This window comes from Epinephelus lanceolatus, chromosome 22 (assembly GCF_041903045.1).
Source record: "Epinephelus lanceolatus isolate andai-2023 chromosome 22, ASM4190304v1, whole genome shotgun sequence".
Classification (NCBI taxonomy): domain Eukaryota; kingdom Metazoa; phylum Chordata; class Actinopteri; order Perciformes; family Serranidae; genus Epinephelus; species Epinephelus lanceolatus.
The window spans coordinates 4,401,272-4,424,291 of NC_135755.1; the positions used below are offsets into that span (position 1 = coordinate 4,401,272).

General features: G+C 40.4%; 1 protein-coding gene and 2 long non-coding RNA genes across 4 annotated transcripts in view; all 3 read right to left on the reverse strand.

Annotated features, from left to right (window-relative positions):
• LOC117245741 (type-2 ice-structuring protein-like) overlaps positions 1-23,020 on the reverse strand; it is a 130,974-nt gene that overhangs the window by 65,443 nt on the left and 42,511 nt on the right. The window contains exon 3 of the mRNA XM_078164009.1: positions 20,042-20,054. Coding sequence (XP_078020135.1) covers positions 20,042-20,054 — 13 coding nt within the window. The remainder of the gene's footprint in view (positions 1-20,041; positions 20,055-23,020) is intronic.
• On the reverse strand, positions 1,617-2,509 carry LOC144459651 (uncharacterized). Its single transcript, XR_013488491.1, has 3 exons — positions 2,468-2,509; positions 1,785-1,881; positions 1,617-1,671 (listed from the first exon to the last, which is right to left on the reverse strand). It is a non-coding gene; the product is annotated as an uncharacterized LOC144459651 (long non-coding RNA).
• Positions 6,454-8,328, reverse strand: LOC144459653 (uncharacterized). 2 transcript variants are annotated; one of them, XR_013488494.1, is made up of 3 exons: positions 8,212-8,328; positions 7,974-8,127; positions 6,454-7,190 (listed from the first exon to the last, which is right to left on the reverse strand). It is a non-coding gene; the product is annotated as an uncharacterized LOC144459653 (long non-coding RNA). The 2 variants fall into 2 exon arrangements; XR_013488493.1 differs by lacking the exon at positions 6,454-7,190 and adding an exon at positions 7,462-7,890.

The following is a 23,020-nucleotide window of genomic DNA, read 5'->3' on the forward strand; positions in this document are numbered from 1 at the left end:
GTACACTGCAAACAGGAGCTGCTCAAAGCGGATTCAACATACGTAATGGTGCCAAGTTGCCAAAACTTAAACAAATATAGTCTAAACTCAAGTTGTATCCCACAGCTATCTCATCACCACTCCATGCAACAGAAGACTTCCTGTTTACATCCACCAAACCATCGTGCACTGTAGTTCCACAACTTGGATCATGGTTATATTCACTAAATAGTATTAGGCCAAAGAGTAACAGTAAGAGTGACAAAAACAGCCCCTTCTGTGGAACTGTTCAGAGGCTTTGATGTGCAGGGTGTAGCTGGTAAAGGGTGTTACTGATATTTACTCTGTGCAACCAAAGGTTAAAATATTTACTAAGGATGTCGTCTTAATAAGTCTCATCTCTTCGCTTGAAATTCTCTTCAGTGCAAAGCCAGGGAACAGATACAAATCATTCAAACAAGTGAACCACATGTCACAAGATTACCACCATCATACCACAAAGTGTCGTGTCAGGGCCATATCCAAGGCTCATTAGTGGAACAGCTGTAAAATTACATACAAGAAACAATGACAGGATCATCATTAGTCAAGTTTACATTCAAACACAGAGCAAATTTTAACTGAATGTCCAAAAAAAATCAGCTAAAGAAAATGCAAATTAATGTCTGTTTCCATCAATTCGTGTTGCTTCAAGTCCATGGTGCTGCGCTGGCACTTAATCTGTGCCTTGTGAACACAAAGTGCTCCAGGTTCACTTTGCTCTTTGCCACTGTATTCAGCCCTCTAGATCACAAGCTGTTGCACTGGGACACTTGGAGACACCTGGTGAAACCACGTCGACCTGTAACACTTGCAAGGATGCAGGACCAGGAGTAGTTTGGTCCACAGAAGATACTGCACGTCTCCAGATGTGGGATGTAAAATACATCAAATGTCAGAAGTCTCTTTTTGGTGCACTTTAAGAGGACTGAGTTTGGTTTGTTTAAAAAGTCCTAAATGTGAAAACACCCTAAGCTTACATTCTGACATTCAAACTGAATATGATACTCATCTCCTACACCATTGTCATCACAAAGGTTTCTATCCAGCCCTTCATATCTTCCACTGACTTTAGGAATTCTGCTGTTATTCACTCTGAAATTATAAATATCCTGTCTGCTTTTTTGCTTTTCATGCCACAAATACTTCTCCAGTTTAAACTCTTATCGATTAATTTCGACATATATACCACATGATGTCATATTTCTGGGATCTCGATTTAGAGAACGAACATTCAAACTCAATCATTTTTTGGAATGATACATGACATACCTCTTCAGCATCAGAGCCTCCAAGCCATGTCTGTGGATGCCCATGAGTTTTATCTTCTATCATCTTTTTAATCCCATGATACTCCTCAGCTAGATGTACAGACGCAAGGTTTGCACCCATGGACTGGCAGTTTAACTACAGAGGAGAGAAAAAAGGTAAAACATAGCTGCCCAGAAAGAAAACATGAGCAATAAGAGAACACCAAAGCTACAAGAAGATGCCAAGTTACCAAGTGTAAAAGTGCAAACAAACAGAATAAACTTAATTTAGAGATAAGGTAATATTGAGTCTCCAGACAAAGTGTAAAGCAGTTAGGAAATATGTATTCACCTTCTTGAATTACTTCCACTGTCCCGTGTTCATCCTTCACCTCGGACAGAGCTGAACAGTTAAACACAGCAGTTAGTGATTATTTCCATCGCGTCGCTGGATATAAACAGATGCAAAGAATTTATCTTTGTCTTTTTGCTCACACACACATTGTTAACACTCACCAGCAGCTGTAGTCAGTGCCATCATAGCACAAAGAAGTGCAAACACAGTCAGCGTCTTCATTGTGGAGATGATGCAAATCTCAATGTTGATAATTACCTTCAACAAAGAAAAACAGACATGTCAGTAAAACTTCTGAAACAGCTGAGCTGTAGTGACTGTTGTCCTCTTCTGAATGAGAGAAAAAAGAAACATAAAACTGGAATTTTGAATTGTGATGTCACAGTGAAGATGACTTTTGATGAAAAAAAATGTCGTCACTTTGTTATTTTATTGCGTTAAACATTTGTGTGAAATTTTGTCCTAATTAGCCTACGAACCCTTGACTAAAACATGTTTTGTGAGGCCACAGTGACCTTGACATTTGACCACCACATTCTCATGAGGTCATCATTGAGTCCAAGTGGATGTTGGTGCCAAATTTGAGGAAATTCTCAAGATATTATGTTAATGAAAATGAAACAGATGTAAGATGACAGAGACTTTGACCTTTGACCACCAAAAACTAATCACTTTATTCTTGAGTTCAAGTGGACGTTTGTGCCAAATTTGAAGAAATTCCCTCTAGGTGTTTTTCAGATATTGCATTCATGAGAATGGACAGACAGATGGACAGATGGACCCACAAACATAACATGCCGGCACAGAGGCATAAAAAGAGGTAAAGAAATAAAGCAAAGCAAACCTTCTGGTGGATTATCTTCTCTTCCTCCTTCTCAGTGTCAGCTTGAGCGTTGATGCTGAACAAGCCCAAGACCAGCTCTTATATACAGTGAATTATCTATCCATCAATCATAAAACATGTTTAAAGTACATCAGTTTACTCCACCCTAAATGATGATGGGTTAACCATCTGTAAAAGGTTATTAGATTCACAGCTGGTCAGTGCATCAACTGGCATCACCTCTCAATCTCCTATTTACTTTGGAGGCTTGAAGGGTGACAGTTTGCCACCTGCAAGATATAAACAGTTAAATATGAAACCGTAATATAAACAGATACAGCTAAACATTTTAGGACTTGTCTTAAATTACAATTAATACCAAAGGACAACTTGTTTCGCTTTGACAAAATGGAAGGAATCCTTTACATTTGGCAAATATGGAAGACACTGGGTACCTTTACATGCTTACTAAAATTCCACTATTATTTGTAATGCTAGAATATTTTGAATTTGATGCGAGTCATGTAAACAGAATTTCCTCTTAGAGATTCCAAATTTGGTGTCTTTTCAGATTAAGCATTTTCTGATTCAGACATGTGGGATTTGCTGCTGTTATTCAGGTTTTAAGAGCATTCTTTGGACATGTAAACAGCACATTCAGAATATGCATCTCAGTTGGGATTTTTGCTGCAGTTTGCGACACACAGCCTGTTGTCGGTTAACAAACCAACAGTTTCCAAGGTTAGTGCAGAAATGCATTGCCAAAAGAAAAGCCCATATTTCTGGTAGGAAGAATAAACACACCTACTTTATAACATTATAAAAGACTTGGATATGAGCAGGTTCCTGGATATATGCAAATATCACAACACTGAGCTTTTCAAGAAGATGGTTGAAGAATTGAAAGGGAGAGGCTGTGCTCACACTGTCCAACAGGTCCAACAGGTCCACTGCAGGTGGGAAACTTTAAAAAAGTCCTGTTTTGATGCCAAGATGATGATTTTTTATTTTATTTATTTTTTATATACTTTATTAATCCCCCTGAGGGGAAATTCAGTGTTCAATGAGTGAAGGGGCTGCCTTGGTCAGGCGCCCCGAGTGGTTGGGGGGTTCGGTGCCTTGCTCTAGGGCACCTCAGGAGGTGAACTGGCACCTCTCCAGCCACCAGTCCACGCTCCATATTTGGTCTGGACAGGGACTTGAACCGGCGACCCTCCGGTTCCCAACCCAAGTCCCTATGGACTCATTAGGATTTTAACGATTCCAATTCCTCTTACCGATTCCTACATTATATTCATTATACTTGCTATACTTAAACAAGTATATAATAAACACATGCAATCATACAAATACAAACTTTATTCTAACTGTTGCACAGTACAATTAGATGAAAATACAAATTTGTGTGTGGTGTGTATTTCAGATTTAGAGCTTATATCATCTCCCTGAGAATATATAACAACAAAAAGTGATTCTCTGATTTCTACAGTAACACTGTTACCTCAAATTAACCACAGCAATGTAAAAAAAAAATACTCAAATGCATTCATGCTTTGGCACTGTTATTTACGTGACAACACCTCAACAGAACACACACACACATTGGCTGTTTGTTTCTACCTCTCCCCTCGCTGGAAGCATTGGACCTCCAGCCGCCCGCCTCCGCCTTGATTAAGCGCTGACAATTAAATGAAGAGGGAGACAAGTTTCTTATTTCTAGTTTCCTATTTTATCTTATTTTGTTATATTTCTACCACCTCCCTCGCTGGAAGCCTTGGACCTCCCGCCGCCCGCTCCCGTCTCAAACACGGAGGTCTCCCTCTATGCTGAGCACGCCCGGCCTGTTACATAGCCTGTAACCATGACAACTGTGTGACACAAACTTGGTGCTTTAGTCATTAAATTATGTTGGGCTCGGTTCGGGTTCGGACAGAAATATGAGGCCCGTGCCGCACTCTAATGGAAATGCATGTGATGTTTTTTTTACAATCTAGGAACCATTACTCCAATTGTGATGGAACCGGTTCCAGACTATGGACTGAGCTACTGCCGCCCCGATTGGCCTACTGCCGATTGATGTAATAAAAGCAATGGTGGTAAGGACATGTTAATCAGAGTATGCATGGCTGCATATAAATGAGAGTAATAGGAGAGTATTCATTTTCATTAGTCATGTAAACAGCTTATAAGTAATATTGTCTTTTTTTGGAATAAGGGCAAAAACCTAATTACTTTGTGCTTGTGACAGCAGTCACTTATTCTATCTCTCTTTCTCTTTTCTGCCTCAGCAGGGGTTCAGTGTCATGCACACTTTAACATCTGAAAAGAAGGAGGTGAGAACTGATCCCCTCACAAACCAGAACCATCAACTTTACCACCTCCATCAGAAAACACAGACCTGTCTCCCGTGCAGCAGTGTCACGTAACACTAATGGATGGAAACGGACATTTGTATTTTCTGTTGCTGTTTTCTTTTTGGGCATTCAGGTAAAATTTGCTCTATGTTTGAATGTAAACTTTACTCATGATGATAATGTGATTGTTTCTTGTATGTAGTTTTACATCTGTTCCACTGATGAGCCTTGGATATGGCCCTGACACTACACTTTGTGGTATGATGGTGGTAATCTCCTGACACTTGTTTGATTGTTTTGGATCTGTTCCCTGGCTTTGCACTGAAGCTTTGAGAACATTGTCAAAGAGGAGATGAAACCCACTGAGACAACATCCTTGTTTAATATTTTAACCTTTGTTTGCACAGAGTAAATATCATCAGCACCCTTTATCAGCTACACCCTGCACACCGACACAGTTCTGCACATCTGCACCTCGACGCCCTGATCTGCTCCACAGGAGGGGTCAAAGGGTCAGTTCACCAGAATTGCACAAAAACAACTTCTCACATTCCTTCAGTTGTGTCAAGCGTCAGGTTTGTGATCTCTGAAATTTTTGCTGCCACCCCATGACAAACAGTGTTATGTTTGGGACTCAGAACTACAAACAGCAGCACTTCCATCTCTGTTAATCCAGATGATACGCAGACATGCTGGCATCCTTTTAAAATACTTTTTTTTCCATAGAAAGCAGTCCTAATGGAAACTGCTCACAGCTGTCATGTTTCCATTCAACTGTCGATTTTAAACACACTTTTGAAATATTGATAAAAAGAAATCTAAATAGGTTTTGAGCAAACAAATGAATGTAGGGGAAATACCTTTTTGAGAATGTTTGCACTCGTAATAAAGTTTGGGGCACCACCCTCTTAAAGCTATAGTTGGTAATGTTGGAGAGCTAGCAAGATTTGAAAGCGGCACCTCCTCTAAGCTCCACCCCCTGCTCCCCCTCCCGTCAGTGCTCCGTCCAAAGCCACGAGCCCAGACATGCCTGAACGCGCATCCTGCAGTCAGGAGAGCAGAGGAGAGCCGAGTAAAATAACAAATCCCCCCAAAGCAAACAAATAATTACCTGTCCAACAGAGAGACAGCAACCTCTGCATCACTTTTCAGGCCCTTCAGCTCCCTCAGTTGTCTCCACTGTTCAAAAGCTGGACTGCTGTTGATGTCTGGTTTGTGCTGAATATATGTGATGAGTGCGCACAGGGAGGAGGGAGGCAGGGACAGAGGGGGGCTCGGACAGGACGAGACATGAAGGCATCTGATTGGTTCTTTCCATAAGCACCGAATGGCAGGGATTGGTCAGAGTTCTTACAGGCCTGCAGCTGCCACAGAGGTCGGATTTTTTTCATTCCTTTTTCTGAACACATTATGTATTGACTACTCTCAGGATGGAAGGACCATTTCACCCAGTGTAACAAAAAGTGTTTCTGAACAGGATTACCAACTATAACTTTAATGTGGGAAGCGACTAATCAAATTAATAAATCCGGAAACCAATTATTAATTCGTCAGCACGCTTATCAATAATAAATCAATCTCAGTATCTGGGATATGAGTTCTCCATACAGGGATCTTAGTTCCTGCTCAAAAGGAATATACACAGACAACGACTTGGTGATAAATGAAGATTTATTTAGGCTAAATGTGGAACAGCTGAGTAAATGAATAGCAAATGATAATGATATGACACAACAAGTGGTTGGCAGCTGCTGGATCTGATGAATCTTTGGGTGAAGAGGCAGGTCGAACAGGCGCTTGTCTGCTTTGTGATGATTACTCGCTTATTATAAAAATGAAAACAATCTTTTTGGCCATTCCATATTGTTATCAAAGTTATTATTAATGCGCATAAAAATGTTGAAAACACTGGAGATAAAAGAAAACTGGATAAGCAAAATTTAAAAGTCTAAAATAACTTTGATCGTGAGCATGAAAGAGTTATGCAGGAACCGAGTATAAAAGCGTAATGTGGCAGAGTGGAGGGGGGTATGCTAGGGATGCAGAGCTCGACAACGCCACCCAGGGGAATTTCACCCCTGGGAATATACCTACACTTTTACAGGATTACTTACTGGCAACACAGGTTCAATGTAACACAGGGCCAGAGACGTGATTCACATACAAAAATATATACTTTATTTTTGAGTTAAAAACACAATTTCTCTTTAAAAAAAAGGCCTGGAACAAACAGAGGCAACCAAATAGTTCAGGGCTGGGGCTTACCACGGCGGCAGGAAACCAAGGAGGGAGAAACCAAATCAAACACCACCTGTGAAGCACACCAAATACTGAACTGTGAAAGCACCACCACCAGGAAAGGGACTGCTGCTCGCTTTGGCCCACAGCACCTGTAACACAAAGGAAGAATTAATTATTTTTGCCTCCTTACTCAATAAATGAAATCAAATACAAAACAGAATCAAGGTTATAAGAAAATCAGAGAAATAATCCAACTTAAACACAATCTTCCAAATTAACCGAAAGAAAGAAAAGAATAAACAATGAACAAAATGAAACAAGTCTTAGAGTCTGTTCCAACCGTCAAAAAGGTGTGTAGGTGGGCAGCCTGCCTCACCCAAAATCTCTTTACAATAAACCCCCCCCCCCCCCCGACCCGAAATGAAATAGAAGAAAAAGAAAATAAAGATGATGACGAAAATAACTAAATAGGAAAAAGTAAAACTAGAGTCCCACAATAAAGCAGACAAAATGGAAAGAACCAAAGCAAACAAAAGAGAGATTAAACGTGAATAAAGCCAAAACTGGGGAAAGTAAACAGATTCAAATTGAAATCACTAACAGAAAAGAAATCCAACAGTAATAAATTTAACAATTCTATAATTAACTGTGGCAAAACAAAATTAAAGGAAAACCTACATAACGAGGGACTGAATTAAATTAAACCATAACAGAAATCATAACCAGAGAACCAATACTAAAACAGCAGTGCCCGTCGCCTGATGGCTGATTAAGGCCGGCGTCCTCCACACAGCTGTTGCCAAACTGGTGAATATTGGAAGGAGAAAGCTGCACTTTTTAGGGGGGAATCTGTATGTAAATCAGAAAGGGAGCATGTGTCAGCCTGATGTTGCATGCTTTTAAGCACAAGCAAGACAAATGAGCCAGCTTACCCCACGGCCGCGCCGCTCCGAGCGCGTACCCACAGCCAGGCGGAGCCCAGATCCAACGTGGTGCGCCCGCACCACCCTGCCGACCACGCCAACCACGGCGGTCAGGTTCCCTCGGCACAAGCTAATTGCTCCCCCCGCAGCCACACCAGCCGTGCTGCGCAGTGACAAGCAGATCAGTGAGACCGAGTAAGGTTCCCCATGAGACATTCAGGCAGGTGGGAAAAGGCAGCCAACTCACCTTCCTTTTAAGGCACGCAAGGTTCAGTCAATGCCGAGCACACACGAACACAGTGACGGCCCACGCCAAACAATCCAGCCGCCTCGACCACGCCACCGACGCTCACTGCCAGGACCAGGGAAAGGGGGGCCAGCTCGGTGATGACACCCTTTTAAAGGTGCGCACCGACCAGCACCTCAAGTCCCTGGATGACTGGCACAGCGCCCCACAGCGACTGGGAGTGCTCCAAAGGGCACCCGGTCACAGTAAGAAAAACGTAAGAAAGAGTGGCAAAAAGGAAGAGAGACAAAAAAAGAAAAGAAGAAGAGATCAAAAAAGAAGAGAGAGAGATGCGCCGAGCCCACTTGTTTTTATCCGGCCAAAGTGGGCGGGTTTGGGAACTTCAGGCGGGTCTCAAGTGAACTTTTTACCTCTTTTTGGCCTAAGGATGGCTGAAAGAAGTGTTTGTCAAGACTGGGGTGATACAGGGGTTGAGTCCTAAACATTTGACCCTCCGGTGGCTTCTTGTAGTCTGTTCATTGATAATAATGGTTCAAGGGAAGTCCAGAAAGGGTTCAAAGGCTTCATTGGAAGTTGGCGGCCTATACTTCGCTTCACACATGGCTGTAATACACCGGTAAACCAAGTAGAGGAAGTGGAGGTTGTGAAATGGAATCAGAAGAAGTTGCTTTGGCCATCGAACCCCGGCGTTCCCAACCTTTTCCATCAGGGACTTCTTTTCTATCACTGAGTAAACTGAACCACCCCTGACTAAGTGACATATTTATGGATATTTCTTATTATATTCAATGTTTAACAACAACAGAACAACTGTGCAATTAACCAAAATACTGAACACAATAACTGCAGGAAGTTTGTGAATATTAAATCAGGGATGAGTTTTCCTGTCTGTAACACTGTTTTTTGTTTGTTTGTTTTTTTACAGTCATACACACTTTATCTGCCTCTCCTGATAAATTCAGTGTTTTCTTCCTCCTGATGCTTGGCTGTTGTTCTGTTTGCTTTTTGGATGTTTTGACCAAGTACTTTTCCAATGCAGGGTGGAGCTCTTAAACAGAAAGTGACAGCTCTGTGAATTTCGCTTGTGTTCATCAGGTCATCACGATGTCCTTCTCCTGTGAGATTTCTTTTAAGTTTGTGTCTTTGATCATAATGTAACTTGGAAATATTAATATCATTTCATTTAGTTTTCCTCACAGAAATGAATGAAATCCTTAGATAAAGGCCTACTGTATGTTTTTTGAGTTTTCTTGCACCCCTTAAAATCGAGATTCTGTAAGTCTCGTCTTGATCAGCATTCACACCTAAGTCAAACGTCTCTGCAGTAGTAACAGGTATTTACCGGCTCCAGCTTCAGTCGGCACTGATGGAAACACCCAGGTAAACACGTTCATTTTAGTCCCTGAACCAGCAAGATGCAACAACACACCACCACAAAACACTGTCTGTCTCCACCCAAGCAGCACTCAAACATTAATTCACATGAGTCTGCACCGAGTTTGAAAGACAGACTGAATAAATAAGAGATTTATAATGAAAAGTAATCATTGTAAAGTTTTCTCAGGCCTCCATGCTGCTTTCTGCTGTTCACTAACCTGTTGTCCGGCCTGTTTGTGAAGTCACACGTGACAAATAAAATCCCCACAAACAGAAAGGCATACTCGTCTGCTGCAGAGCTGTGTACACAGCGCTGGTCTACTGGCAATGCGAGAGGAGCCTATAGCCAATTTTTGCTGGGTTTTCCAGTGTTTAAAAAAACGTCTACACACGCTAATTTTGGTGGAAAAGAGGTATTAGTTAGGCATTGACCTCTGCAGGAATCAGCACCAGTTGGTGGCTCCAGTGAGTTCAACTAAATGGTGCTGTTTCCTTTTTTCTGTTGGTGACGGACAAAAGGAGGCTACAAAGGTGAGTGCAACACCCCACATGTCATTTTGTGTTATTTAGTGCTTCACTCTGAGGTGTATAAGGTGCAGTGTGTACAGCCACGCTGCAGTAATAGATAGATTTATGACAGACCAGTTTGTTTGGATGCTTGAGCCTTTAATTTTGCATAAGACAAGAAAGAAGAGTTTACTTTGCAGAATATATGTAGATTTGTGCTAAAAGCATTCTTTTCATAACACATTCAGTCTGCTCTCATTAAAGGCACAAGGCCTCAGAGACAATCCAGCTCCTGTTTATGTCACTTGTCACTTCATTCCTTCAGTAGCGTTACAGCGATAGCAAAGAAAAACTCAGCTCACATGAGACTGAGGGTGTAAAGAAAGATGTATATGAAAGCATGCACACAACACAAGTGTTTGTGCTTTTAATGGGTTCTTCATGTCTCTGTGTCAGACCTGGAATCATTTGCTATCCATGGCGCAGACATACGGTAACTGGGAGAAGCATGGGAGGTCATTCCAGCACTTGTCAGCTGCAAGCAAAAAAATAAAATGTTTGTTGAGTCAGTGAATGTGACACAAACAAAGACCTCAGACTGGTGATGTGATCAGTGACTCCTAACTGATTCATCATGAATAATTTTAACAATAAAAACTGAACTTTATTAATTGGAGAGGGCTGTTGTCAGTCAAAGAAAATCTTGGTCAACTAAACTCATCTTATTCTTCAGCCAGCTGATTGGTCGATGGGAAGAAAATCTTCATGTTATCTCTAGATGAACTAAATCTACCTGGCAGTGTTGTGTGTCATCCAAAGCATTTTGAAGCTGCGACCAGCAGCTCTATCTTGCTCTGTCGGTTTCACAATATGTCTCCACTGTTTGGTGGTCACAGTTTTTGTTCTAGGAGGCTGAAATTCGGTGTGGAGGTCGCAGCTATCGTGAATTCATGCTTGTTTTTTTCTGAGGCCAGCGCTGTAATGAGACTCAGGAGTGCTGTGTGTTTACACTCTGCTACAAACCTCAGTGTCATTATGAGGCCCTGAGCGTCTTCACTTTTCTTCACTAAGCCATGCATGTTGCTGTTTTCTGTCTGGTCACAGAGATTTGAAAAATGTTTAACTTTGGGTAAAACGCTGCCCTCGTCACTTTTTACCATGGACTGTAGAAAGAATGGACGTGGCTACAGTGACATCACCCATTTGTTTGTGGTTTTGAAGCCTCATGTTTGACACATCAGCCGTCACCATCTTGGTTTTTTGGAGCCAGAGGTGAACATAGTTGGGCAAGAGGCTGGCGCTGTGTGAGTGAGGGGTACGTGGATCTGACTGAGAGGCCGAGGACGCTATCAGCAGACAGTCTGTCACTCAAAGTGGTCGGCTCTTAATTATGTGGCTATTGCTGGCACAGAGCCATAAAAATGCTTTGGTCGACACACAGTCTTATGACAGTAACACCAGTGACCGTCCGACCAATGAGAATTTGGTGGGACAAGAGCACATCAACCAACTGACCAGAAGATGTCAGAACGATATATTTCTGAGTTAACTCACTGTATTCCTTCCTATTTTATCATTAGCATCACTGCTACAGTTAGCACTATGTTGTTTTACCTGCATGATTCATCTGCAGACAATGCTCCCTGCCGCCCCTGTTATTAGGCTCTCCATGACACCATTTCTGGTAGTGGAAAGGTGTGCCATCACTCCAGAACCATTCACTCTCCTGAAAGAAAGTGTAGCACAGAACATTACATAAAATAAAAGTGAAAAATGGGAGAATGAGGGGTCAAAAAAGAAAAATTTTAAAAAGAAGAATTTAAGAAAAACAAGAATATAAATTCAATTCAATTCAATTTTATTTATAAAGCCCAATATCACAAATCACAATTTGCCTCACAGGGCTTTACAGCATACGACATCCCTCTGTCCTTAAGACCCTCACAGCGGATAAGGAAAAACTCCCCAAAAAAACCCTTTAACGGTGAAAAAAATTGGTAGAAACCTCAGGAAGAGCAACTGAGGAGGGATCCCTCTTCCAGGACGGACAGACGTGCAATAGATGTCGTACAGAACAGATAAGCATAATAAATTAACAGTAATCCATATGACACAATGAGACAGAGAGAGAGAGAGAGAGAGAGAGAGAGAGAGAGAGAGAGATATGCAGGTAATGACAGTAGCTTACAACAACATTAATGAAAGTAATAATATTATAGTTATAGTTCTGGCTACTGTGGTACAATATGTTGAAAGTATATATTAATATCTGACAGTATACTTGTGTGACAATAGTCATATGTGTATAATAACAGTAGAAGTATGACTAATGACTAATGATGGCAGCAGCAGCAGGAGGCATCTGGCAGGACCACGGCAGCAGCACAACCACACATGTCACGCTGTCCAGGCACCGCTGTGATATGAGTTAATCTGAGAGACAGTGGAGCACAAAGGCTCCGGGGAAGAAGCCGAGTTAGTGACATCCAGAATGGCCGAGTTAGCAAGATGCAGTAATAGAATATGAGAGAGAGAGAGAGAGAGAGAGAGAGAGAGAGAGAGAGAGAGAGATAGAGAGAGAGAGAGGGAGCCCGGTGTATTATAGGGGGTCCTCCGGCAGACTAGGCCTAAGTCAGCCTAACTAGGGGCTGGTACAGGGCAAGCCTGAGCCAGCCCTAACTATAAGCTTTATCAAAGAGGAAAGTCTTAAGTCTAGTCTTAAATGTGGAGACGGTGTCTGCCTCCCGGACCGTAACAGGAAGATGATTCCACAGGAGAGGAGCCTGATAGCTGAAGGCTCTGGCTCCTGATCTACTTTTGGAGACTTTGGAGAGTTTTTAAGGACTTACTAGAGCTACCTGATAATAGAGAGTTACAGTAATCCAGCCTTGAGGTAACAAAAGCGTGGACCAATTTTTCTGCATCTTTTCGGGTCAGGATAGGCCTAATTTTCGCAATATTACGCAGATGAAAAAATGCAGTCCGTGAGGTTTGTTTTAAATGAGAATTAAAAGACAAATCTTGATCAAATATTACTCCGAGGTTTCTTACGGTAGCGCTAGAGGCCAGAGCAATGCCATCTAGAGAAACTATGTCATCAGATAAAGAGTCTCTGAGTTGTTTGGGGCCAAGAACAATAACTTCAGTTTTGTCTGAATTTAACATCAGGAAATTGGTGCTCATCCAATTTTTTATGTCTTTAAGGCAGTTATGGAGTTTAGTTAATTGATTACTTTCTTCTGGCTTCATCGATAAATACAACTGTGTATCATCCGCATAACAATGGAAATTTATAGAGTGATTTCTAATGATGTTACCTAAAGGAAGCATATATAGAGTAAATAGGATTGGTCCGAGCACAGAACCTTGCGGAACTCCAAAACAAACTTTGGTACGTAAGGATGATCCATTACGAACGTCAACAAATTGAAAACGATCAGATAAATAAGATTTAAACCAGCTTAGTGCAGAACCTTTTAGGCCAATTAAGTGATCCAGTCTCTGCAGTAGAATTTGATGGTCAATTGTGTCAAACGCCGCACTAAGATCTAATAAAACAAGAACAGAGACGAGTCCTTTGTCTGAAGCAATCAGAAGGTCATTTGTAATTTTAACTAGTGCTGTCTCAGTGCTATGATGCACTCTAAATCCTGACTGAAATTCCTCAAATAAATTATTATCCTGGAGAAAATCACACAGCTGGTCTGCGACTACTTTCTCAAGGATCTTTGACATAAAGGGAAGATTAGATATTGGTCTATAGTTGGCTAACACCTCTGGATCCAGGGTGGGCTTTTTTAGGAGAGGTTTAATTACAGCTACCTTAAAAGACTGCGGTACATAGCCTGTTAATAAGGATATATTGATCATATCTAATATATGAGTGTTAACTAAAGGAAAGACCTCCTTAAGTAGCCTAGTTGGGATGGGGTCTAAGAGACACGTTGATGATTTAGATGAAGAAATCACTGCGGTCAATTCTTGAAGAGAAATTGGGGAGAAGCAATCTAAATATATATTAGATTCTACAGCTGTGTTTGAGGTTAGATAGGTAGGCCTACCATCTGAGGGCAGGAGGTCATGAATTTTGCCTCTAATAGTTAGAATTTTGTCATTAAAAAAGCTCATAAAATCATTACTGCTAAGGGCTAAAGGAATACAAGGCTCAATAGAGCTTTGACTCTCAGTCAGCCTGGCTACAGTGCTGAAAAGAAACCTGGGGTTGTTCTTGTTTTCTTCTATTAATGCTGAGTAATAGTTTGCTCTGGCATTGCGGAGGCCCCTCTTATAAGTTTTGAGACTGTCTGCCCAGATTAAACGAGATTCTTCCAGTTTGGTTAATCGCCAATTCCTTTCAAATTTTCGCAATATTTGTTTTAACTTACGGGTTTGAGAGTTATACCAAGGAGCAAACTTTCTTTGCTTTGTTAACTTCTTTTTAAGAGGAGCTACAGAGTCGAGCGTTGTTCGCAGCGAGCCTACGGCGCTATCAACAAAATGATCAATTTGGGAGAGGTTAAAGTCGGCACGGGAAACCTGTTACTGAAGGTATTGGTATTGAATTTAACGACGAAGTAATCTTTTCCTTAAATTTTGCGACAGCACTATCTGATAAACATCTAGTATAGTAACTGTTGCTGAGTGGCGTGTAATCGAGTAAAAAGAAATCAAAAGTAATCAGATAATGATCTGATAGCGAGGGATTCTGTGGAAAGACTTTTAGGTTATCAATTTCAATTCCATACGTCAGAACTAGATCGAGGGTATGGTTAAAACAGTGAGTGGGTTCATGTACACCCTGACTGAAGCCAATGGAGTCTAATAATGAGATAAACGCGGTAGCCAGGGAGTCATTATCAACGTCGACATGAATGTTAAAATCGCCTACAATAATAACTTTATCTGATTTAAGAACTAAACTGGATAAAAACTCTGAGAATTCAGATACAAATTCAGAATACGGGCCAGGAGCACGGTACACTATAAATATGAATAAGGAACTATACAAAGGCAATTAAAGCCAAAATTACAAGACACCTGTGCCCACAGTACCCTGTACATACTGTCTCAAGTGAAGTAACATAGTGGTGTGATTAGTCACTGCAAAGTCACAAAAGTATAGTTCATGTAAGAGTAATGTGATACCATCAACAGTATTATAACGGCATGAACTATAATATAATTCATCATTAAATAAATATTATATGTATTTGTTGTGCAATATTTCATAGTTGTGCAATGAAAATACCTCTTGTGCATCAGAGCCTCCAATCCATGCCGGGTGGGAGTGATAAGTGACTTGAGAAATCAGCCTCTGAATATTAAAGTACTCCTGGATGTTGTGAACAGACGCAAGGTTTCCACCCATGGACAGACAGTTTCTCTGCAGTGGAGACAAACAGAGAGACAGATGGACAGAGAGGAGTTGTCAAGGAAAGTAAGAATTAAGACCCCAGGTCACCAAATGTCCATGTGTATGCAAACAAAATGAGCTTGTTGTAGAAGCCTCCTGAGTCAAAGTCACCAATATTACCTCAGCTCTAGCCCAGGTCATAAGTGTTGGAACGTAGCGGTAACAGCGACCACCTAACAAAGACCAGCCCCAGGGACAAGCTGTCGATCTCTTGACCAGGCGACTCTCTGTGGAGAACCATTAGAGTTTGGTTAATGTGGGGTCTCCAGGGAAAGTCTCCATACTATATTAAATGGATTCATTTTGATGGCACAAAGACGCTACAACATAACATAATATTACATGACACAACATAAATATAATATACGTGAGTTAACATAACACAATATTACGTAACAAGACAAAATAACGTGTAAAATGTTCCCAGGACATCCCAGCTGACACTGGGTGAGAGGCAGGGTTCACCCTGGACAGGTCAGCAGACTATCACAGGGATGACACATAGAGACAAACAACCATTCACACTCACATTCACACCTACGGACAATTTAGAGTCACCAATTAACCTGCATGTCTTTGGACTGTGGGAGGAAGCTGGAGCACCTGGAGGAAACTCACACTGACACAGGGAGAACATGCAAACACCACACAGAAGGGCTCCCCGACCCTTGGGTTCAGACCCCCCACCCTCTTGCTGTGAGGCAACAAGGCTAACCACTGCACCACCATGGCGCCCCCACAAAAAGATAAAAAAAATGCGAAATAAATAAAAATGTAATAAAATTAAAAATAAAACGTTGATATAACTCAATACAACATAAAGTGATGTGTGATCAAATAACACAGAACAATGTGATGTCAGTTAATCAAAAACAATATAACAAAATAGTGCATGATAAAAAATAAAAAAAAGATTTAAATTAGTGAATATAAGACAATATACAAAATAACATATTACATAACATGATGCAAAATAAAGTAACAGTACACAAAATAACATAAGCCAATGTAACAAAATACAACAGCATGGTGTCTGGTAAATAACTCAAAATAATATTACACGTTTAGAAACACAATATAACATAACACACATTTACATAAGTGAATATGGCACTATATAAATATATATATATATATATATATATATATACACATACATATATATATATACATATATATATATGTATGTGTGTGTGTGTTATTTCACTGTTTTCATATATTACATTGTTTTGAGTAATGATGTAATGATATTACATAAGTAAATATAACTTGATATAATATAACATGATGGTGTTTGATCAGACAACACAAAATAATATACAAAATTTCATAGTGTAAAACACAATATAGGCTAATATAACAGCATTTTTCAACACACTGCATAAAAAACAACATAACACTAAATAATACTATATAGAACTATAATTATATAACATTAGCAGTCATAATAAATTAAATTTTCATTAGCATTGTATTAACTAATTATAGGCCCATTTCTAAATTGTCAGTTCTGGCTAAGATCCTTGAAAAACTTGTTAGTGAACAATATTGGTGTGTCTGACCAGGCAGTCGGATGGTTTGTGAACTACCTCTCTGAAAGATCTCAATGGGTCCAGTTTGATGGGCTCTCTTGGTTAAGTGTTTTTAATGGTGTACCCTAGGGGTCCGTTTTGGGTCCACTGTTATTTTCTATCTTTATTAACCCTATGGGCCCTAGGTGTTTTGGGGGTATTTTTTACTGCCTTTACTTTTAAGTTCATATCACAGTCATTATAAAGGCTACATACACATGCTATATCTTGTTTTTTTTTCAGGACAATCTGGGCTAACCAGATTTGCCATCATTCCATGTCCTTCTATGTGCCTGTATTTTATATTAATTTTTATATCAATGAAAAAAACAAATCCGTGTGACTAAATTCTTACATTTTTACATGTATCTCACCATAGCAAGTTGGAAGTTGACATATTCTGCCATATATGAAGAGGGGAGACTCTCTGGAATCTGGCAATATAAGAACCATGATGCTGGGACATTCTGTCACTTCACAGCTGTCCAAAACATGTGGCTTGTGCCAGGCGGACATGATTGCTAGTATTTTTTCATTATTGCAAGAAATTCCATTGACTCATTCACAAGTCAAAAATGTGTTTTATCTGAAAGAAACATGCAATATTTACATCTAAGATCATAGAAAAATAGTCAACCAAGTGCACTGATGTCCTCCAAGATAATATTTGCCACTTTGTTTGCAGTAAACAAAGTTTGTTGTTGTTGGTGGGGGGGCACGTGTCCCCCTCAATGTATATGGTGACTACGGCCCTGTCAGCATGCATAATTACGCTGCAGTTGTCTGGGTGCGCAAAGGTGAAGTGGCTGGTCTTGTCATACAAAGTTTGATGGAGTGTCAACTGGACAATATGGAGATATTTGCATCTTGAAAGCTGGACTACAAATGTGGATAGACAGGAAGAAACACACGCAAGCCTAAGACGTGGTAAGATACGATATTCCTCACTATATGAAGTGACTGATAACAAGATCTGTATAATGGATCGTAAAGAAATTCGTCAGGTTTTTATTTTGTAGACAATTGATCTGTATTTACAGCGTGATGGGATGACAGCACAATGATGTGTGTGGTATCATTGGAAAGCTCTGCTCCTGCGCTTTCATGTGATATGCGTGGTATTCCTGTGCGAGCCTGCATTTGCGAGTAATCCGTCCAAGAGTAATGTGTGTGCAGAGCTGCACGAAAGCTCTGTTATTCATGATTTTAGTGTAACTTTATCTTTTTTTTTTCGCGGAGGAAATCAATAGAGAAGAACAGGTGTGAATTTGGATGCACTATGCGTTGTTCGGGCCCATAGGGTTAATAGTTCAGGTTGTAATGTGGATGGAGCCTATTTTCATTTTTATGCAGATGACACTGTGATCTATTGTGCTGGTCCCTCCATTGCTGAGGCTCTTGCCAAACTGCAGGGTGTTTTTAATATTATACAGATTCAGCTTTCGCAACTAAAGCTGGTTTTAAATGTTGATAAAACTAAGGTAATGCATTTTTCAAATGCTCGTAAAAAGCCTGAGAACACTGCTGACATTATTTCTGCTTAGGGAAAGAAGTTAGAAGTTGTCTCCAGTTTTAAATATCTTGGTGTTTGGCTTGATGACTGTCTTTCTTTTAAACCTCATGTTGAAAATCTTCTTAAAAAGCTGAGACTGGAGTTAGGGTTCTAGTTCAGAAATAAGTCCTGCTTCTCTATGGAGGCCAGAAGGAGACTGATCTCTGCTACCTTCTTACCAGTTCTTGATTATGGTGATCTATTGTACATGAATGCATCCGCACGCTGTTTGCACATGTTAGATACTGTATATCACAGTGCTCTGAGGTTTGTTACAAACTGTAAAGCCCTCACTCATCATTGTACTCTTTACTCCAGGGCTGGGTGGCCATCTTTGACTATGCGTAGGCTCAGTCACTGGTATTTGTTTGTTTACGTATATAGCCATTCTGGATAAACTACCATCGTACATTTGCACTTTGATTGCTCAGAGATCTGACTTTATAGTCTGAGATCACAAGATTTGTTTTTATTGTCTGTCCCACATGCACGGTTGTTGATGCCTGTAGGTATTTATCATTTATATCTTAGTGAGTATCTTTTATGTTTGTGTTTTTTTATGTCCTTGCTGGTGTTGTAAATTTATGCTGCCCTCTTGGCCGGGTCTCCCTTGAAAAAGAGATCACTAATCTCAATGGGACTAACCTGGTTAAAAATGGGTTAAATAAACATAAAAAGCATTTGACACAAAGCGCATCGTAACAACCACATTCTGTTGAAGTGAAAATCTTAAAGCCACTCACCTGTTTCATCTTGGGGAGTTTCCTCTGGAGGAGCTGGAAAGTTTGACACTGCAGTTATTGACTTGGACTGTTTGTGTTTATTAACATCTGTACCATATGTATTATACTCACCAGCTGCTCTGGTCAGACATAAAATTTTTTACATAAACATAAAAAAATTGCAACAGAATACAAACATCGGAATACATAACATAGCCCTATATGAGTAATAAAAAGCAATATAACGTAATAGGATATAAAATAAGATAAAGTTACATTAGCATCTGACACAAAGCTTTTATCAGGAGAAACTGCTCATTGACATTAAACACAGGTGAAGTCATCACAGCAGAGCATCATAACAACCACATTCTGTTGAAGTGAAAATCTTAAAGCCACTCACCTGTTTCATCTTGGGGAGTTTCCTCTGGAGGAGCTGGAAAGTTTGACACTGCAGTTATTGACTTGGACTGTTTGTGTTTATTAACATCTGTACCGTATGTATTATACTCACCAGCAGCTCTGGTCAGAACCATCGTGGCACAAACAAGTGCAGACACAATCAGCATCTTCATGGTGACGATGACTACGAGAGACAGACGTGTTACTGAAACTTGTTTAGGGAACAGCCGTACTGACTGTCAGTCCTGTGAATAAAAGTCAGAGGATGATAAAGTTTGGTGCAAACCTGCTGCAGCACTTTCTTCCTTTTTCTTGTCTTCTCATCGCAGTGTCTGTAGATTCAGCGGACCCTGTGAGGAGGTGCTGATTGAGAGGAAAACCAGTTCTTATATACAGCCATTTATCTTAACATCTCTCAAAAACAGGGAACTGAGGAGAAATATTTGTCTGTTCCCATGAACAGAGGCAACATTTTCACAATACTCAGAAACTTATCAGTTAAGAAACATGCATGTGTCACAGTGATTCTGCTGTGCTGTGGTCCTTGCTGGGGTGACCACTGCACTTTGACACTGCCATGTTCCATTTATTATTTTGTGTCTACATACATGCAGACAATATGATTAACCTTTGAAAGTATTTGATGTAATGGAAAGATATGCAGCAGCTGGGCTAGTTAATCAGGTGCAGATAACACATACTAGCTAAGGAGGTCCCACGGTGGCCCTGAGAGCTCAACACACTTTAGAGACACAAAACAAGCAAACTATTAAAACATCTTCACCAATAAGACAATACAGACACAGCATTTAGAAAAAAAACACTGCAAACAGAGAACACACTGCAAGTAGCCTACAACCAAGGGGTAACCTCCGAGGCTGAAACACGTAGCCCAATCCCATTTCTACCCCTTAAATCTTCCACTTGGTATTAAGTGCCCTTGTTTGTGAGATAACCCTTGATAAGGGAAGTGAGAAATATTAGGGTAGAGATCTTTCCCTAAGAAATGAGACACCACTTCATGCAAATCGGCGTGGCCGACGTGCAGGCATATGTCACGTGTGGTAATGACGCAAGATACTGGTATCTCAAGGCAACTGAATCGAACGCAACTGGATTTAGTTTTTGTCTTAGAAGACGTTTCACCTCTTATCCAAGAGGCTTCATCAGTTCATGCTTGTCTGACTAGCCTCTGAGGAGGTCTTCACAAGGCCAATGATGTCACTGGTTCGTTAGTGCTCCAATGGTGTGTCAACGACAGTCGTTGAAACTCCTGCTGCAATACTGCAATTGGAGTCGTTAGAGTCACATGAGGCCATTTGTGAACGACCATTGTTTTTAGAGGTTAAGCTGTTAAGTCTCCTGGGCAAGGATGAAAGGACAGCATTATAGGTGGGGGATAGGTGGTGTCGCAGACCTCCTCCTCTGTTGAGAGATGGTTTTTCCAATTTCACATAGATGGCTTCTTTTACACCTCTTTCAAACCATCTGTCTTCCCTGTCCAAAATGTGCACGTTGCTGTCTTCAAAGGAGTGTGCTTTCTCCTTGAGGTGTAAATAGACAGCTGAGTCTTGCCCTGACGAGTTAGCCCTTCTGTGTTGGGCCATGTGCAGAGATCTAGCAGTTGGCATATCTGATCTGGACTGAGCTGGGTTCTGTCATGGAGGGTGTTGTCATGTAGCAAACGTTGCCTGTCTGTTTCCACTGCCTCCATGGTTGGAATGCAAGTGAACAGGGAGGTCACATCATAGGATACCATGGTATCATCTGGATCCATTTTTAAACCTCTTAATTTGTTCACAAAGTAAGAGAGTAAAACTGTGATATTGTAGGCGATCAATGGTGCCCTCATTCTGTAGTTTCTGTAGGCATTCTATTGTCTTTTTCTTGTACTCAGGAGGATCTTCAACAAACACCACATCCCTGTGTATTTCAAACCCAGTAACACACTCAGACAAAAACTGGTACATCCAAAAGACCGTACACCACACACCCAGAAGAGCAACCTGGTGTACGCTGTCCAATGCAGTGAGGAATGCCCAGACTTGTACATTGGTGAAACAAAACAACCACTAAACAAACGCATGGCCCAACACCGGCCTCAACTTCAATTTAAACCTGTAAAAACACAGAATAAAGCAGTTTCACGTTACATCAATGTTACTCACTTCACCCACCACTGGTTTTAATGTTTTGGCTGACTGGTGTATATAGAGTCTATTGCAGCTACCAGACAGGTTTGGACTTACTGCCCTTTTACCTCAGTGTTTGTCATTAAGCCTTATGGTGTGTTTGGATGTCAGATGTGTCTTTTTTCTACAATAATGACTTGGCATCAACCCTTACACCCAGCAAGGACCTCGCCCGTTCCTCTATTGAGCAGGCAGCATTTTGGCTGCAATCATGCTTTGGCAAAATGCTTTGGGGAAGTTTTGCCTTTATCTGTTATCTGTTTTTTTTCAAAAAAAAAAAAAAGTTAAAAGTTTTTTTTTTTTTTTTTATTCAATGTGCAATTAAATTTATAGCTCTCACCCAGTAAGGACTCATTGCATCCTCGTAATGGTTGAAGACATAACTTTTTAATGGCTTTATCTTTTAAGATTATTATTTTTTTGTTATGTTATTTAACTTCTCTCCCACCATGACTGTTATAATTCAAACAATATAATTAGTTAATGAACGCTTTACAGGCCGGTTTCTGTGATGTACCACTCATTTTTATACAAAAAACAGCCAAAAAATGAAATATTCTCTAGTTTTTTAGGTTTTTTTTTGGAGTGTGAGATTGAAAAAAAAATAGCTCTCACCCAGTAATGACTCATTGCGTCCTCATGATGGCTGAAGGAGCGTGGCGTCAGGGTATTCTACTGCCAGCCCTGCAGTGAGAGCGTTGAAGAGTAACTTTTTCAGTAACTGTTTCAGCCAAGGGTTTACCCATTATTCTCAAAAAATTTACATGGAATTGAATAGGGGACTCAATGAGTCTTTTACTTTAATCTTACACTGTACAAAAAGTAAAAATGCATATGAACTAATATTCTGCATGAAAATTGACTGACCTCAGGCAGATATAAGTATTAAAAAAATATCCCTCCAACCTCTTGTAAACTGAAATGATTTCACTTTTGTTGTTGTCCTTTTTTTTGTATAAAAATGAGATGAGTGGTACATCACAGAAACCGGCCTGTAAAGGGTTAATTAACTAATTTTATTTTTTGAATTTAACAGTCATGGTGGGAGAGAAGTTAAATAACATAACCAAAAG